The 15,325-nt window shown below is 41.2% G+C and overlaps 1 protein-coding gene across 3 annotated transcripts; it reads left to right on the top strand.

Moving 5' to 3' along the window:
• Window positions 1-5,977: 5,977 nt before the first annotated feature.
• On the top strand, window positions 5,978-14,675 carry LOC143134589 (NACHT, LRR and PYD domains-containing protein 1 homolog). 3 transcript variants are annotated; one of them, XR_012988688.1, is made up of 6 exons: window positions 5,978-6,064; window positions 8,167-8,262; window positions 8,705-9,657; window positions 10,050-10,329; window positions 12,152-12,252; window positions 13,212-14,675. XR_012988688.1 is itself a non-coding variant. In XM_076295084.1 (5 exons), exons 2-5 carry the CDS (start codon window positions 8,228-8,230, stop codon window positions 13,213-13,215), a joined length of 1,272 nt encoding a protein of 423 aa, XP_076151199.1. In that variant the 5' UTR covers window positions 5,978-6,064; window positions 8,167-8,227; the 3' UTR covers window positions 13,216-14,675. The 3 variants fall into 3 exon arrangements, 1 of the variants encoding a protein (XP_076151199.1); XM_076295084.1 differs by lacking the exon at window positions 12,152-12,252; XR_012988690.1 differs by lacking the exon at window positions 5,978-6,064 and having other exon boundaries at window positions 8,174-8,262; window positions 8,534-9,657.
• The last annotated feature ends 650 nt before the right edge of the window (window positions 14,676-15,325 follow it).

Below are 15,325 nucleotides of genomic sequence, written 5' to 3'. Positions count from 1 at the left end.
AAATCATGTGGTATGATTTAGCAGAATGGGATCATTTAAAGAGTTTCATTGAAAAAATATGAACTTGGATACCGTTTGCTTTTTGAGCTAGCAGTCTTTCCCATTAATAAATCTGAACCATAAAGTGAAATATGACATTAGCCTCAGTGTGACAGTGTTTTTTTGTTTTTTTTTTACAGCCAGCTCTTCCTGTCCACGGGTATGGAGGACTTCTCTCTGAGGCTTAATGGCCTGAGACCTTGGTTGCTCTCAACGGACAGGTAGCATTCTTCGGGTGCATTTAGTCTCACAGGACCAGATGTGGCTTTGACACGCAAGAATAAATCGGTCAGTTGGGTGACTGAGTGCACATCTGACAAGTATGCCAGGCTAGACAGTGGGTTCACTGAACATATTTTCCCTCCCTCCCCCCTTTACCACTTTCCTCCATGATGCTGGTGCATTTCAGCAGGCCTTTGACCAGCTGGTGGTCTTTGCCCAGACTCCTGGTCGTGCTCAGACCATCGAGACTGAGCTGCTGGAGGTTCAGGTATGTCAGGTTGCTGTACTCATTGGCTCACCTAAGCTAATGTCCTTTGGTACATATGTATTAGCTGAAATGGGGAGGAGGGTTTGGAGATCATGATACCGTGTGCGAAATGTGCATCCATTGCTCAGAAAAATAAGGCTTTGACAAATTCTGGGAAATTCTTGGATTCTGCAATAGACCTCAATGTTAAAAAGGGAGCCCGATCACTGCATAAAGGGGATAGTGGCCCCCCCTCGTGCAGGGCGTGTACTACTGCTACCCTATTTGCATATATTTCAAGTATCTTCGTAATCAAACATCTTTGATTAAGCTATCGCCAGAGAATGTCTAATAAGGGGAGAACCGCCACTCTCAGGAAACTTCCGGTTTCTGAACTGGTTGCAGTTCCGTTTCTGGTTCCACATGAGGGTGCTCACGAATAAGTGCAGAATGGAGGTCTATGGAGCTGTACCCCTCAAATCCACTTTTCTCGGAATATAATTTTTTGCCCAGAAATTTGCATGTTGCATGCAAAAGAGGGGGCAGAGAAAATACACACCGTTGATATTATATTTTTTGAGTCACTTATTTGTTCTAAAAAGCCTTTCAAATGCGTCAATGACGTCATTCATTAGCAGAAAGCTAGTGTGTTGTGGGCAACAACGACCCAACCTGTAAGAAATCGGAAGGACGTAAGTACTCGTTCATTCAACTTTTGACCTATAATCCATATTGAGCTTGCAGAAACTCAAATCAGTTTTCAACGACAACCAGGTGAAAGAGACACATTTAAGCGTCTAGCTCCATAGGCCCCCATTGTTTTTGCACTTATTTGTGATCGCCCCTAGCGGAACTGCAACAGATTGCAGGTACAATGGAGTTAATAGGGAGTGATACGGCTCTCCGTAAACGGGCTCTGCTATCGCTCATGAATGCGGAAGTAATTGTTTTTAAATAGAGGCGGTCTTGTGCGTCTCCACGTTTCACGATTGGCCAACAACATCCCAACACCGAGAATGCGCACAGATCTGAGCTGAAAGCCTAGTTTGACAAATATTTCACATAACTGCTATCGTAGTATCACTTAACGTCAAGTCAAGGCTTTGTGAAGCCTCGATATGTCTACATAGCCTAGATATGTCTAACGGTGTGTTTCCAGAGATAATTCTGTGGAAATGCATGGATTACAGTTTCTTCCAGTAGCAGCAACTGGAATCCATGCATTTCCACAGAATTATTTTTGGAATCTGATCCTTTATCATACCTGTTCATTCTTACTCGTCGCTCGACTTATCGTGACTAAATTCAAGATGGCTGCAAACGCTAAACTTCGAGAAGATACTGTCTGTATAAATCGTCTTGTAAGTAAACTACCAGTGCTTTTTCAAAGTTCTCAATGTCTCGTTTTAAATGTCAGGGCCCTCGGAAGTCTACCAATTAAGTGTGGAGATACATTGAGCCTCGTAAATGGTGTAAAACAGTGATTTATTTGCATGGCTATGCCGATGCCGAGGCACCACCATTGACCGCCTTGTTGGTAGCATCGGCTAACTAGCGCCAGATTTCGGAGTGCAGGGGACAAGCCGAGATGGGCTATGAGACATACGTTCACACTCGGTATCATGTTTCAAAACACTTTAGGTCAAAATCACACCGGAATTCTCCTTTAAGCACTCAAACTTTTTAGCTAGCTGACAGGCGAACTGCTAGTATGTTTGTACATTGGATTGCATTGTAAACCTAGCTAGACAGCTATAGCTACATGCTGCAACATGAAATATATTATGTCTTATTGACCTTGTTGTTTCTGTGAACATGAATTGTTGTTTATAGGCAACATCAACTTAGTGGAGGCATAAAGACCCCTGGATATCGTCATTATTAATTATTAATTACTTAAACGTTTGAACTAGCTGATTAGCCTAATTAGCTCGCTTGCCACCACTGGCTAGACACTGCAGTCAAAAGGTTAGCGGTTTGGCTATCACGCCCCCGAGGCGAAATTTCGCTGGCCAAAATTCGCGAGGTGTTTCACTGTGTGGAAACCCACCGTTACGTGCTTCGTAGTATACCCCATAGGTCAGGGCTCTTCAATTGGCGCCCATTTGGAGGTCATTTGTACTGGCCCTTTAAAAAAAAAGTAATCTCTAGCAAGCGCATGAGCTGTTGTCCACTCTTGCATCTCTCACTCGCTTTAGTCCTGCAGCCACTGCACCTCAGCCCATTGAACAAGTTAGGCTACATTACAATTCATTACATTTGTACATTTTTAAGCTGAACGTAAGTGCCATAGTTTAGTTTCAACCTAAATTGGCAAGTTGGAGTTTATCTAGGCTACTAATATTTAACAGGTTGCACCACACAAATAGTTTCTGTCAACAATATCGCAAAAAAAACACGGGCACAATTTCTGCAAAACTTGGTGGAAAGGTGGAGCAGATCCGACTCAAAGGGAATTTCAATGTATTTCTATATAGTAGCCTGGCTATTGCCGATGTCCTTCATTTCTTCACGTCTTACAACATAAACAAATGCAATTATAGACTAGCGAAGTCTGAAATGAACCTGTCTAAAAGCCTCTTGGAAATCATGTGGCATGTTCCATTAAATGCCACTCAATTGCGATTCGAAGCAAAAAGTATGATGGCCTAACGAAGGTAAATTGCATATTTGTAAATGGCGACGGCAAAACGTTAAAGTGAATCGTAGACTTTATAATAAAGAAAGTAAAGGAGATGATTTGCACCTCCGTTCACCAAATAAAGGCCGTGGTTGTGTTTCTACAATATGTTGGCACAAAACGTAATTTCTGTCAGAAACCAAGTAGGCTAAACGTTTTCATTGTCATCGTGAACTATGACGATGCCCATGTTCAGTAGGCTATGTGTTTCATTTATTCAAGCAGTGACATTTGGTTTAATGCATGGGGTAACGGGAGGTGCGTCAGAAAAAAGATGGGCCTGTCCCTCTCAAAACATGTTAAAATAGCGTGATTAGCAACCAGAAAAAAAAAAAAATCCCGGGGGACACACCCCCGGACCCCCGTGTTATTATTAGGCTATTATGACTGGCCTGCCCCCACTGCTAAAAAAAATCTAGGGGTCACGGTCATCTCAAAAATGGTAAGAACGTCAAATGTAACAAGTAGGCCTATTCATGGGTTTCATCAGGTCCCTTTCCACAGGTGTATAAAATCAAGCACCTTGATTATCAATGCAGGCTGCATGGTGCTTTTATATACCTGTGGAAAGGGACCTGATGAAACCCATGAATAAGTCAGAAGAGCTACATATGCGACTGATTACACATTTAATTCACCTGAACAGTGTTTGAATCCTGTTTATACTCACTGGAAATCTTGGACCTAGCAGTTACTGTGCAAAGCACAGATTCCATTTGTGTTATCTGTTATCACAGATTTCATTCCATATTAGCCACCATCAACCAGCCAATGATGTTGTTATGCATGTACAAAATACAACATTTGAACACCCATATTGCTGCTGTTGTAATTCATTGTATATAGCTGTTAATGTGATTACTCATATTTCAAGCCGCATTTCTCCGGCCCCTCAGTTGTGATGCTTTTCATGAACTGGCCCCCATTACAAACTAATTGAATAGCCCTGCCATAGGTATCCCCATTGGAGTGTGCTTCTATGTTTACTTTTCGGCGCAGTACTACTAACCGGTAGCCTAGAAATCTAGACGCACCCTAGCGGCAGCAAATTACATTTTAATGTGGGCAGAGAATGTCTAATAAGGGGAGAACTGCCACTCTCGGAAAACTTCCGGTTTCTGAACTGGTTGTACTTCCTTCTGTGGTTCCACATGAGGGCGCTCGTCCACGAGTGCAGAGGTCTATGGAGCTGTACCCCTCAAAAGCCACTTTTCTCGGGATATAATTTTTTTTCAAGTAATTTGAATATTGTATTTGAAAGGGGAGGCAAAGAAAATACACTCGGTTGAGTATTATATTTTTTAAAGTAAATGAATTGTTCTAAAAAGCCTTTCAAACGTGTCAATGACGTCATTCATTAGCACAATGCTAGTGTGTTATGGGCAACAACGACCCAACCTGTAAGAAATCAAAAGAACATCAAAAGTACTCGTTCATTCAACTTTTGACCTATAACCTATGTTGAAGTTATACAAACTACAATCAAATCTGAGATTTGTCAACGACAATCAGGTGAAAGAGACAAATAGCTCCATTGACTCCCATTCATTCTGCACTCATGGCGATCGCCCCCAGTGGAAATCTGGTGGAACTGCAACCAAAATTCGGTACAATGGAACTTAATACGGAGTGGTCAGGCTAACTAACCGGAGCAAGTATAATTCCGCCGCTGCTAAGAAACTAGTCCCTCAAAATGTAATGCGATCATTGAAATGCAAGGATAGAATAATGTTAGAAATAAAACTATCAACACAGACATTTACATCGATAGTCTGGCGTTATAATTTATTTGCCTCGGGTGTAACCAGTGGGTAAGACTTTTTTTTAGTGGCAGGCTAATACGCTAGCTTAGCACCTGCGAACTCTGCAACTAGAAGTACGGGAGGAAATGACAACTGTCTCCACTGTATCACTAGGGTGACCAGACGCCCCGAAAAATTCGGGACAGTCCCGATATCCAAGCAGTTCTCCCGAATCCTGAATCCTGCCCTAATTGTCCTGAAAATTATACTCAATCAGAATACTGAGTAGTTATTTTCTGATAAACATTAAAAACTGTCCGTAGAGAGGTTGAGTCGACTGCATACAGCCCCCGACGGCAGCTAAGTGTCTGGATGCAGCCCGGCTACTTTGTTTCTTTTTGACGTTCTATATATTTAGGCGCGAATATGCACTGAGTTCGGCCTAATGTCCATGTCGTTTTAACACAATCTACTTAATCTAACAATTATTTTGTATTCTTACTTAATGACCCATAATTTTGGCAAGGCTTGTTATTAGCGTTAGGCTATTATCCTTATTCTGAAAGGTCTGATTTGCACTGTTACGCAGTCATTGTTTTTTTTTTTTTTCCACAATGACATTTTGAGTTCATGATTTCTCTGTTGTATTTTGAGGCAGACTTGATGTTTGAATAAAAATGTGTTTTGGTACACATTTGGTACCCAACACCCCCCCCACCCCCCCGCGAAAAAAAAAAGCATCCCGAATTTCAGCCAATCTCATCTGGTCACCCTATGTATCACACTTGCTTACTTGGAAATGAGGTCCTATTTGTTTTCCAGCCGTTTAGCTAGAGGCTACATGTAGCACAAAACAATAACAATGACTAGCCTCCTGCTAATGCCCCTCGTGGCTCGAGAGAAAGGCGTTCCTAAAGCCACTCATTGGTACATGTTGTACGGGTGAGTGTACGATGATTTACGAGACATCTCGAAAGCAGCATAAGTCCAAGATCTTGAAACCACCCCGGTAACACACCATGACACGCCCACACCACACACGTCACTTCAGGTTGCAAAGTGAAACTTTGAGATACTGAAAGAAAGAAGATAGCCCGCTGAAAACTGAGCAACCAAGGAAGACACACGGTTCTCGTAAGTGGACGGTATCATTCACCTGATTTATAATCATTGATTAAACTGAACTGATACATAAGCTTAACTTCGGTGATAGGTTAATATTTAGACGTTTAGACTGTTCGGCTACACATTTGCCTGCCTCATGGGTTGATATCTTGATATGCGGAAGTCGTAGCCTGTTTGAAACAAGTCTGTCAGACAGACGGTAATTGACCGATCCCAAGCCCCTCCTCCCATTGTCAGTCCCATAGTTACTGTTGCTAAGTCGGACAAGTTTGCAGGAAAGTGTGCGAGAACGCGTGTTCAACATGGGGACGCAGCACCCCCATTTAGCCTAGTGCAACAGTGTATGCTGGATTTCTGGGCGTCAAGTAATATTGATATATTCAAAAAACAGAGGTCAGAAAGGCCTTCAGTATGCAGAAGGACACATTCACAATGTCCGCTGTCATCAACGAGGTGGAACACCACAAATTGAGGACAAAAAAACCCGGTGTCGTGGATCTTAATGGGATGCTGGATAAACAATTAGCACGTTATCCCGAGCAGGTAGTTTACCTTATTTGCTGCAGATGTGACTCTGATTCAATAAACAGGTCTGTGCGAACATATGGTGTTGACGTGTCCATAACAAAATCTAACCATATTTCGAGGATTAGTAAGACGGGACCAAGTGCTGCAGATCCAAGTTCACGCAACTTGGGAGAGTAGCCTGTTAAGCAGCTCATGTTGGGGAGGTGGAGAGAAGCTTCTCTTCGGTAGGCCGAGAGTCTACTTATTTTTTTGAATGGCTGCTTTAGAAGGAAGAGTTCAAATAAACATGATACAAGTGTATTGAAAAGAACCCAATCCGAGTTCAAACCCATACCACGCATAGGCTATCTGCAGTTTGCAGACGTGGTTTGTCTTGCACTAGACTTCATCATTATGCTATAATTAATTTAAACGTGGGCTAGGTCTAATATTGGCAATTTCGAGACTGCATAGCCTATAGCAAGGCATAGTTTTGAATCAGCACATGATTCGATCTTTAGAAGACATTGTCTATCTCTCGTTCAGCCATCAATAATGCATCGCAGTAGGCTAGTATTGCGTTTGTTGAAAACTCATTAGCCTATTTCTGTCAACAGTCTTCTATCCCAAGTTAAACATGGCAATGTAGCAAAGCTGAAAGTATGTTCTTGATGTGTGTAAGGCGATACGTGATTGAAGGTGTAGCCTTTTGCGCGTCTTCCAATCGTATGAATGTGCGAGTTCAGTTCCTGCAAGGTAGGTATATTTTTTTGCGTAGGCTTATGTTGTCGTTTCATCAGTGGAAACCAGATTTAGTTATGTTTTTGTGTGTAGTTATGAACACAAATAAAGGGAACATTTTCGTACACACTCAGATTTCTTTAGGCTACTGAAAAGTAGCAGCCTATCCAAAGTTATGCAAAGTTAGGCCTATGTGTGTTAACGTTTTACACGGTCAGGATATCGGATGTCACTTCTACAAGTATCTCAGGCTTATCTTTGAACCTTTTTGAGCTCTTTAGTTATTTAGTTTCTTAGGCTACTCACAAAAGAAGCATTATAGCCTTCGCATAACTGGCGTATTGTCATACAGAACGGACACTAGAAAATTCAAAATTGACCGAGGTTGACCGAGGTCCTCCAAAGTCCTCATTGTGACATAGTAAAAGGGGGCGGGGCTTGGGATCGGTCAATTGTTAGCAAAGTGTAGTGTTCTATAGACGTATCATTTTCAAAATAACATATAATGTCCAGATTCAATTAAAGTGCATGACTTAATGATCTTTATTTTCCTGGACTTCCTTTGAATAGACTGGAGTTAGCTCAAATAAACCCCATCACCAGGGTTGTTTACATAATGTGATGGAACATATAGCCTCTACTTGGCAAATAATGTTTGTGGATCCTCTTACCAAATGTTTCACTATGCTCATAAGTGTTGCTTTAGTTTTATGAAGTTGTAATCTCCTTCCTCAAGCTTCTCTTCAGTTTCAAAGGTCTCTCACCTTTTTAGAATGTGCTCTTAATAGGTATAGGAGCTTAAGCAATTGTCAGACACAGTAAGTAAAGGGTTTACTCACTTAAGTTTTCTTTCTGGTGTGCAGGAAGGACATAGAAGAAGGCACAGAGAAGTTGTAAGACATTGACGAAGGACAAACAACGAACATGGAGAACAGGAGTGCTTCTGAAAACACTGATCTGTATGAGAGAGCTAATCCTTTTTTTAAACACTAATGGAGAACAGACCTTGATGTGATCTGAAAACAGTGTGTAATGTAGAAATATGTTTGTGTGTCTACTTATTGTCTATATTTTCATTTGAAAATATACAGCTGACATAAAGCACAGGAATTAGACAGATACACACATGAAAAAGTAGTCTTGACACATGATCTTGAAGAGATTGGACAAAAGGCACAATATGAGTTTTGCAGACTAATAACTATTTTTTCTAATTTAACACTTCCTTAGACTTGTAGACTGACCATGTCTAATGCTATGAAGAAGGCACTACACTGAAACATGTCTGTGCAAAAGATGTCTCCAAGAAAAATACTACCGTAGTAGTGGGCTTTTCTTCCTTGCAAAAGGTGCTAATGCTCTGATGGATTTATTTGAATATCTTTTCTGCTTCTCTTAAAGACCGGCAATGTCAGACGGTGAAAGTCATTGTCAGAACTACAGACCAACAAGATGTTGCAAGTCCTGCTCTCACATAACAGACTCCTCCCACTGGGTGCTGATGGAACCCTCTGTCTCCATGGAGTCCAAAGTCGAAGTGTATAAACACAGTTCTCCCTCTGGAAGTTTTGAGTGTGCTGTGTCTGGTTTGCGCTGGGTGTGCGCTGGTGAAGTCACTCTACAGTATCACTTCTGTGACACGTATGTTTTTACAGCAGATCTTGCCATGTTACAGTACACAACAATGGGTCCTTTGATGGACATCAAAGTGCTGTCAGGTGAACTGCTGGAGGCTCATCTGCCCCATTTTGCCTGTCTGGAAGGCTCAGACTCTTCTCTCAGTGATGCTGTGAGAGTTGTAAGTGGTGTTGACGGCAATTTAATTCTAGAGACCGGTGAGCTGACTCGTTTCCATGTGAAGCTCCTCAAGCCATCTCTCTCACTGACAGAAGTCGTGGTGAAAACTGACATCCAAATCAAAACCCACCTGGAGGTGTTAATTTACCGGACAAGAGTGAGACCCCTGGTCCTCTTTACGTACCTGGTGCCCTGGAGTGGCTCCATGATGCAGACTGTGAAGGACGACCTGCGGCAGCTGAATGTCAGGAAGATTGAAAAGCCCCAGCCTGAAATTTCGCTTTGGGTCGACTCCAAATTCAGCCTGAAGACATCTTGCCACTCCGAGATCAACCCGCACGAGTACACACTGAATCTCGTCAGGCCGAACTTCTTCGAGGTTTACATGAAAGAGCCAGAGGACTGTTTTGACTTGGAGTTGATCAGTGGAGGGCAATCCATATGGAAAGCTGAAGTGCGACGTGCAGACTATGGCGAGGTTAAAAGAGTTGTTACGTACACCCCAAGCAAAACTCCAAGTCTGGACGAGGGGAGGATGGCAAACCTGTCAAACAGAGGTACACAACCAACACAGCTCTCCTATCTGTGTGTATGAGTGTGTGTGTGTGTGTGTGTGTGAGGCATGAACTTGTAAAGCAGTTTGAGTGATCTAAAGAGTAGAAAAGCACTTTATTAATGCAGGCCATTTACCAAAACCATCAACATAAGAACTCTATATACACAACTGGACCTAACTGTATTTGTGTACTTCTGTACAGAAGAACAGATTTCAGAATATAGCCACAACTTATTGTTCTCTGAAAATTCAGTACTATGTTTTTTTTTTTTTTCAGAAACAGTCTTTTTCCGAAGTGTGGCGATTATTAATTATTATTTTATTATGATTTTTTAATTGAAACCTGATGCTGCTGACCATTTGTTCAGGGTTCTTTGATGATCTCTTTTCTAGAGCGACTCTCCTTGTTCCGGCCGGATCTCATCACAAGAACGTCGAGAGGCGCATTCCTAGAGGAGATGGAGGCGTTGGCGAAACACCAGCCCCCCGTGCTGAACAGCTATGAGACTAAGCACCTTCTGGAGAATGTCAGTGGACTGGAGGAACAGGTGACCTGCCTCCTGGACATGGTGGACAGAAAGGGAAATATAGCGTCTGGCATAATGTTTGTCGTCCTTAAAGAGAACGACTTTTACCTCTATGAAGACATTCTACTGAATCTTCAAGCCAATAAGTGAGTACCTCTCCCTCAAAAATCGCTATTATCAGAGATACTTATATGTGTTTTAAAAAAGGCAAATTGAAAAAGACATAAATATTGGACTGAAAAAAGGAGTCGAATGAAAATGTATAGTCGGTACACTAGATGCTGCTACCAAACTAATTTAATGTGCCGAAAGACACACCTATACTGTAGAAATCTACACCTCAAGACATCATTGATAACATAAAAGGTAAAGCATAGCGGAACTATGCAGGTTTTTTTAAGCTTATTTTACCTTAACTTAACAGGAGTCATTGGAATGGTTATATGACTTTTTTTCGGGTTGAATGGTGGCCGTCTCGCTTCCCCCTAGTGCCTGTGAGAGGAAAAAACACCCTTGCAACTTTGGGCCAGTGGGCCGACGGAGTCAGTGTCAGGAAGTAACGAGTGTAATGAATTGCTCTACTGCATTTACATACATACACGCCAGGCACCGGCTAGAACAATGTAGCGATGGAGTTTCTCAGACGTTCGTCATGACAGAGCCAGCGAAAAGAAGCAGAAAGCGAGTAAACCGTTGTCGGAGGAACAGGGAAGAGGAAAACAACAGACTGACCGATCGAGGAGTGTCGTAAATCAGGGGTCCCCAACCTTTTATGTACCATGGACCGGTTTGATTCCCATTTTTTTTTTCACGGACCGGGGGGGGGGGTGGTTCCATGTTCCATATGTGTTGTGCATGCATTAGGCCAGGGGTCCCCAACCTTTTATGTACCATGGACCGGTTTGATTCCCATTTTTTTTTCACGGACCGGGGGGGGGTTCCATGTTCCATATGTGTTGTGCATGCATTAGGCTACTTGAAAAGAACTAGCTCCAGTTATGTATGAACAGTGAAGGTAACAAACTCTTAAAAATGTGAAAAACGTGAACTTGAAGAAGTGAAAATTGAACAATATGAACTATGAAAATTGAACAACTTGAAGCTACATATATCAAGTGTGAACATGCTTAACAAAATATGGGAACAAAACATGGGAACTAAACGTGCATTACGAATATAATCAGTGGGAGCCCTGTGCTTGTTTCCCTGCAACAAGAAGGTTCCATCTGGGGGTGATGGAAGACAGTGACACCCTCAGTGTGTTTGAAATGTCCAGTCGATTGCGCAATTTGGTCTTAGTTGCAGTCATTGCAGAAAACCCGGCCTTAGATACGTGGTGGGAAATGGTAGCAACGTTTTCAGCGCTTTTACGGCTATCTCGGGATATTCTGCATTGGTTTTGATCCAAAAACCAGCCAGAGAGGTTTCTTCATACACACTCTTAAGACCACCGTCATTTGCAATTTCGATCAACTGCTCTTCCTCCTGCGCTGATAAGTTCTATTCGGGATATTGACAAATGGGTTGTGGACCCACTCATTGGTTTGCCGTGGATCTTTGGAGGATGGGAAGTAGCCTAACGCTCAAACTCATTTGAAAGCGCAACAAGGTGATCGCGCACCAGCTGCGAGAGAAAGGGCCCTGCCTCAGTCTCTCCCAAAACCCCCACTACTGTTTGGAACATATCAAATACACCCCGGTCCACTCGTCGTCCCCACAAATCAAGCTTGGCTTTACTGTAAATGCAGCGACTTTATCTGCCAGTTTAAAGACAGTCGACATTCTCCCCTGGAGTGACAGGTTAAGGTCATTAAGCAACCTGAATATGTCACACAGGTAAGCGAGTTTTGACACCCAGTCCTCATCACTAAAATGTGCAGCTAACGTTGACTTTTTCTCTAAGAAATCTTTGCAGCGGCTCTGGCCAGTGACCTGCTAAAGATGCTTGTTTTTTGTTGCTCATTCTAGCAGTTTAGCTAACTTCGTGTGACACTACCGTTCGCCAAGAACTGATCAAGTGAAGTGAGCTGACCTGAGGCTGCGCAGCGTTGAAGGCGGAACAGACAGACGTAAGAAAATAGACCTTGCAAAATGCAAACATGCGTGCAATCAAACAACTGCATGCCATGTAAAAACGTGACATTATTGCGAATTAAATTGAGTTTAGTTTGCATGCATTTTTTTTTTAAACTCATGTCGTAGGCTACGGCCCGGTTAGGAATGTCCCACGGCCCGGTGGTTGGGGACCGTTGTCGTAAATCATATACTCTGAGGCTGTAGGGGGAGCTCTGCGGAGAAACCTGTGAGCAAAAAAGCGAAGAAATTGGCAAAACTGCATAGTTTCTGTAATAAATGTAATTACTTAAGCTGCATTGGTAGAAGCACTGTCTTGCTCTTGACTAAAACCTGCATCCATAGGTCCAGGAGACAGGCATACTAGCAAGGAGGTCGACAAACTCATGGGTATTAGCATCTGTTGCTAGCATGTCTCTTAAAGAGTTTATTTTATTTATATAAATTATGAAATAATCATAATATTCACGAATATATCAGGTTGCTGTACAGGCTCCAGATTGAATTTGAGCTTGAACTTGAGTTGGCGAGCAAAGATTAATCACTGCACAGCACAGTTACATTACGAAGTATGAAAGTGTGTGGCAGAAAATTTATGGTGGCAACTAGACATTATTTATTAATCCCAAAGTTCAAGATGATGTCCACAAATATCCTCTGATCACACCCCAGAGGTATTTAGATTTTTGAACTTAAGAAACTGTAATCAGAGAATGTAATCAAACTAATCAATATTTTCATAAATAGTTGGTCATTAACTTAATAGTTGAACACTAATCAATTAGTCAATTCATTGTTGCAACTATAAAAGAAAGACATTAGAAAATGAATGTCAGTTCCTTTACTTATGGTCTGTTTAGCAGCTCCTTGGTAATGATCTCGGCCTCTGTGTGTTCTGTCTCTTGGAAGTTTTGTCTCTGGTCCACTGATCCACTCTTATTCATCTTTTTCACAGCTAACGTCATGTTTCCACAGTGGTTTGTTAAGGACACATTGTGAAGATCGGTGCTAATCATCCCAAAATCTCTGGAGCACCAAACACCAGTGGACACAAGACATTAGAAGAGTAATTACACAGTATATCATGACATATGGTAATTAGTTAATGAATAACAAAAATAAAGATACATGTTGCACTTGCGTTATTCCCGGTAGTCGTGCTACCACGTGTGTGTAGATGGTTACTGTTCCAGAGTCCAACAGCTGGAGTTTGGTCCTTACTGAATTATACCGATTCAGAGACGATTGCAGTGGTGGTTAGTTATCAAGGATCTTTGATTATGCTGTCCTTGTCAATATACAAACTACATTAAAGGTTTTTACAACATTTTCTTTTCTCAGTCACTTTGTGACATTTGTTCAATTGTCCTTAATGTTTCTCAAAATAATTAATTCAATCACCGTCTGTAAAATCCAGATTTTGTATCTTTTAAATAATTATGTCCATAAAAATGTTGCGGCCAACAACTAAAGGCAGTCATAATACGCTCAATAAGTCGATGTAAAATGGTATCCTAGAAGTTTATTGCTTATTTCCAGATTTGCTTTTAACTGTTTCCCTCTCACTCACAGTAATTTATGACCATACTAGAATATTTTATACTAACTGAATATTACTTACTTACTTGCATGTTCAGTGTGATTCATGCCACTGACAACAATTTAGTGACTGTTGAAGAATGGCGTAGCGGGATGCAGCAATTCACTTGTGAGACTGGACAGAGGCAAGACATATACAACCTGGGCAATCATTGTCTTCTGTTAAGCACAATGGTAAAATATGCCATAACAAACTGTGGTGTGATATATTGCCACATGTTTATCTAATGCTGACCTAATACTCGCTTTACTTACCAATACTTGAATTACTCTGGCTTGAGTTACTCTGGTGTTCCTATATCAATCCTCATCAATCACATAAAAACAATCAAGATTTGAATGTCGAGTGATTTTGCAAACATTCCAAAAACACAATGTCACATGTGGTATACACACAATGATAACTGGTGATAACATAACAAGCATCCATTAATATATCATTACTTGCACAATGAATGCTTAAGGGAATCATAATACTAACAACTGGTTTGTATTATCTCCTGTGCTCTTTGTTGGAAATTGCTGTTAGGATAATTGCTGTTAAATTATCATCAAAGAAACTACACCAAAAAGAAAAGTAATATTTCTTTAAAGATGAATTATACGTTTTATAGTAAGCTTTGTTGACATCACGTTTTTACGTTGTTGTTTTTTATTATTTGCACTTCATATTGTGTTTGTATCTGATACTACTTTGATAATTATTGTTACTGTCTTTTTCGCTGCTCATTGACTTTACTATCATATATCTGAGACATATCTTAGTGTGCTTTGAGTTTGCTCTGGGGTTAACCAGAACATTAAATGGCCATGAGTGTAATTCATTAGTAATTGTGTTGTCCCTTGTTATAATGGTGGGTGTTGGTGTATCTATCACATTAACAATTCACATACCTGTTTTCACAGTATTCTTACTAATGAGTGGACCAAAAAGTGTATACTAAATAGGCAAAAGATGCCTTTCATCACGCCCACAGGAACTTCAATGACATCCAATTCTAAATCCATAGGAATGGATGCAGCTGTAACAGCTTCCACTATTTTGTGAGGGATTTCCACAAGACTGTACAATTTATGCCCATTCATTCAGAAGACTGTTGGTGAGGTCAGACACTGGTGTTGAACAAGGCAGCTTGGCTTGCAATCACTCTTCTAGTTAATCCCAAATGTGTGAGAAACTTCTTATAACAAAGTGTGGTAAGGCTAGCCTAGAAATGCTCATATTTGAAATATTAATACCCAAACTAATGGCTTCCAAGATAAGGCATTTTCAAGAGTAATAACTAAAAAATCATCTCAATAAAAATGCCTTTATTTCTTCTTTTCGGCTTGGGCCAAAGTGTGAAGGTCCGCTTGTGCGGTTTGGCAGCATGCTTCAGCCTGGCCCTCTCCTCCAAAGCAATCTACATGAGCTTTCTTTCTTTTATCTGTGCCTGAAGTTATCAGACATTTCTGAAGATTTCATAGGCC

This window comes from Alosa pseudoharengus, unplaced genomic scaffold (genome assembly GCF_046254945.1).
Source record: "Alosa pseudoharengus isolate Yale_2024_CS ecotype anadromous, Long Island Sound unplaced genomic scaffold, YU_APseudo_1.1 YU_APseudo_1.1_scf_2, whole genome shotgun sequence".
Classification (NCBI taxonomy): domain Eukaryota; kingdom Metazoa; phylum Chordata; class Actinopteri; order Clupeiformes; family Clupeidae; genus Alosa; species Alosa pseudoharengus.
The sequence above is the reverse complement of the archived record's forward strand: the minus strand, read 5'-3'. Positions and strand labels throughout refer to the sequence as shown.

What these genes read in the sequence shown, in the direction of transcription:
- LOC143134589 (XM_076295084.1), top strand. Translation starts at nt 8,228, where the DNA reads ATGGAGAACAGGAGTGCTTCTGAAAACACTGATCT. An exon ending in GCTTCTGAAAACACTGATCT is followed by an intron (nt 8,263 to 8,704) that starts GTATGAGAGAGC and finishes CTTCTCTTAAAG; the next exon opens with ACCGGCAATGTCAGACGGTG. An exon ending in GGCAAACCTGTCAAACAGAG is followed by an intron (nt 9,658 to 10,049) that starts GTACACAACCAA and finishes TCTCTTTTCTAG; the next exon opens with AGCGACTCTCCTTGTTCCGG.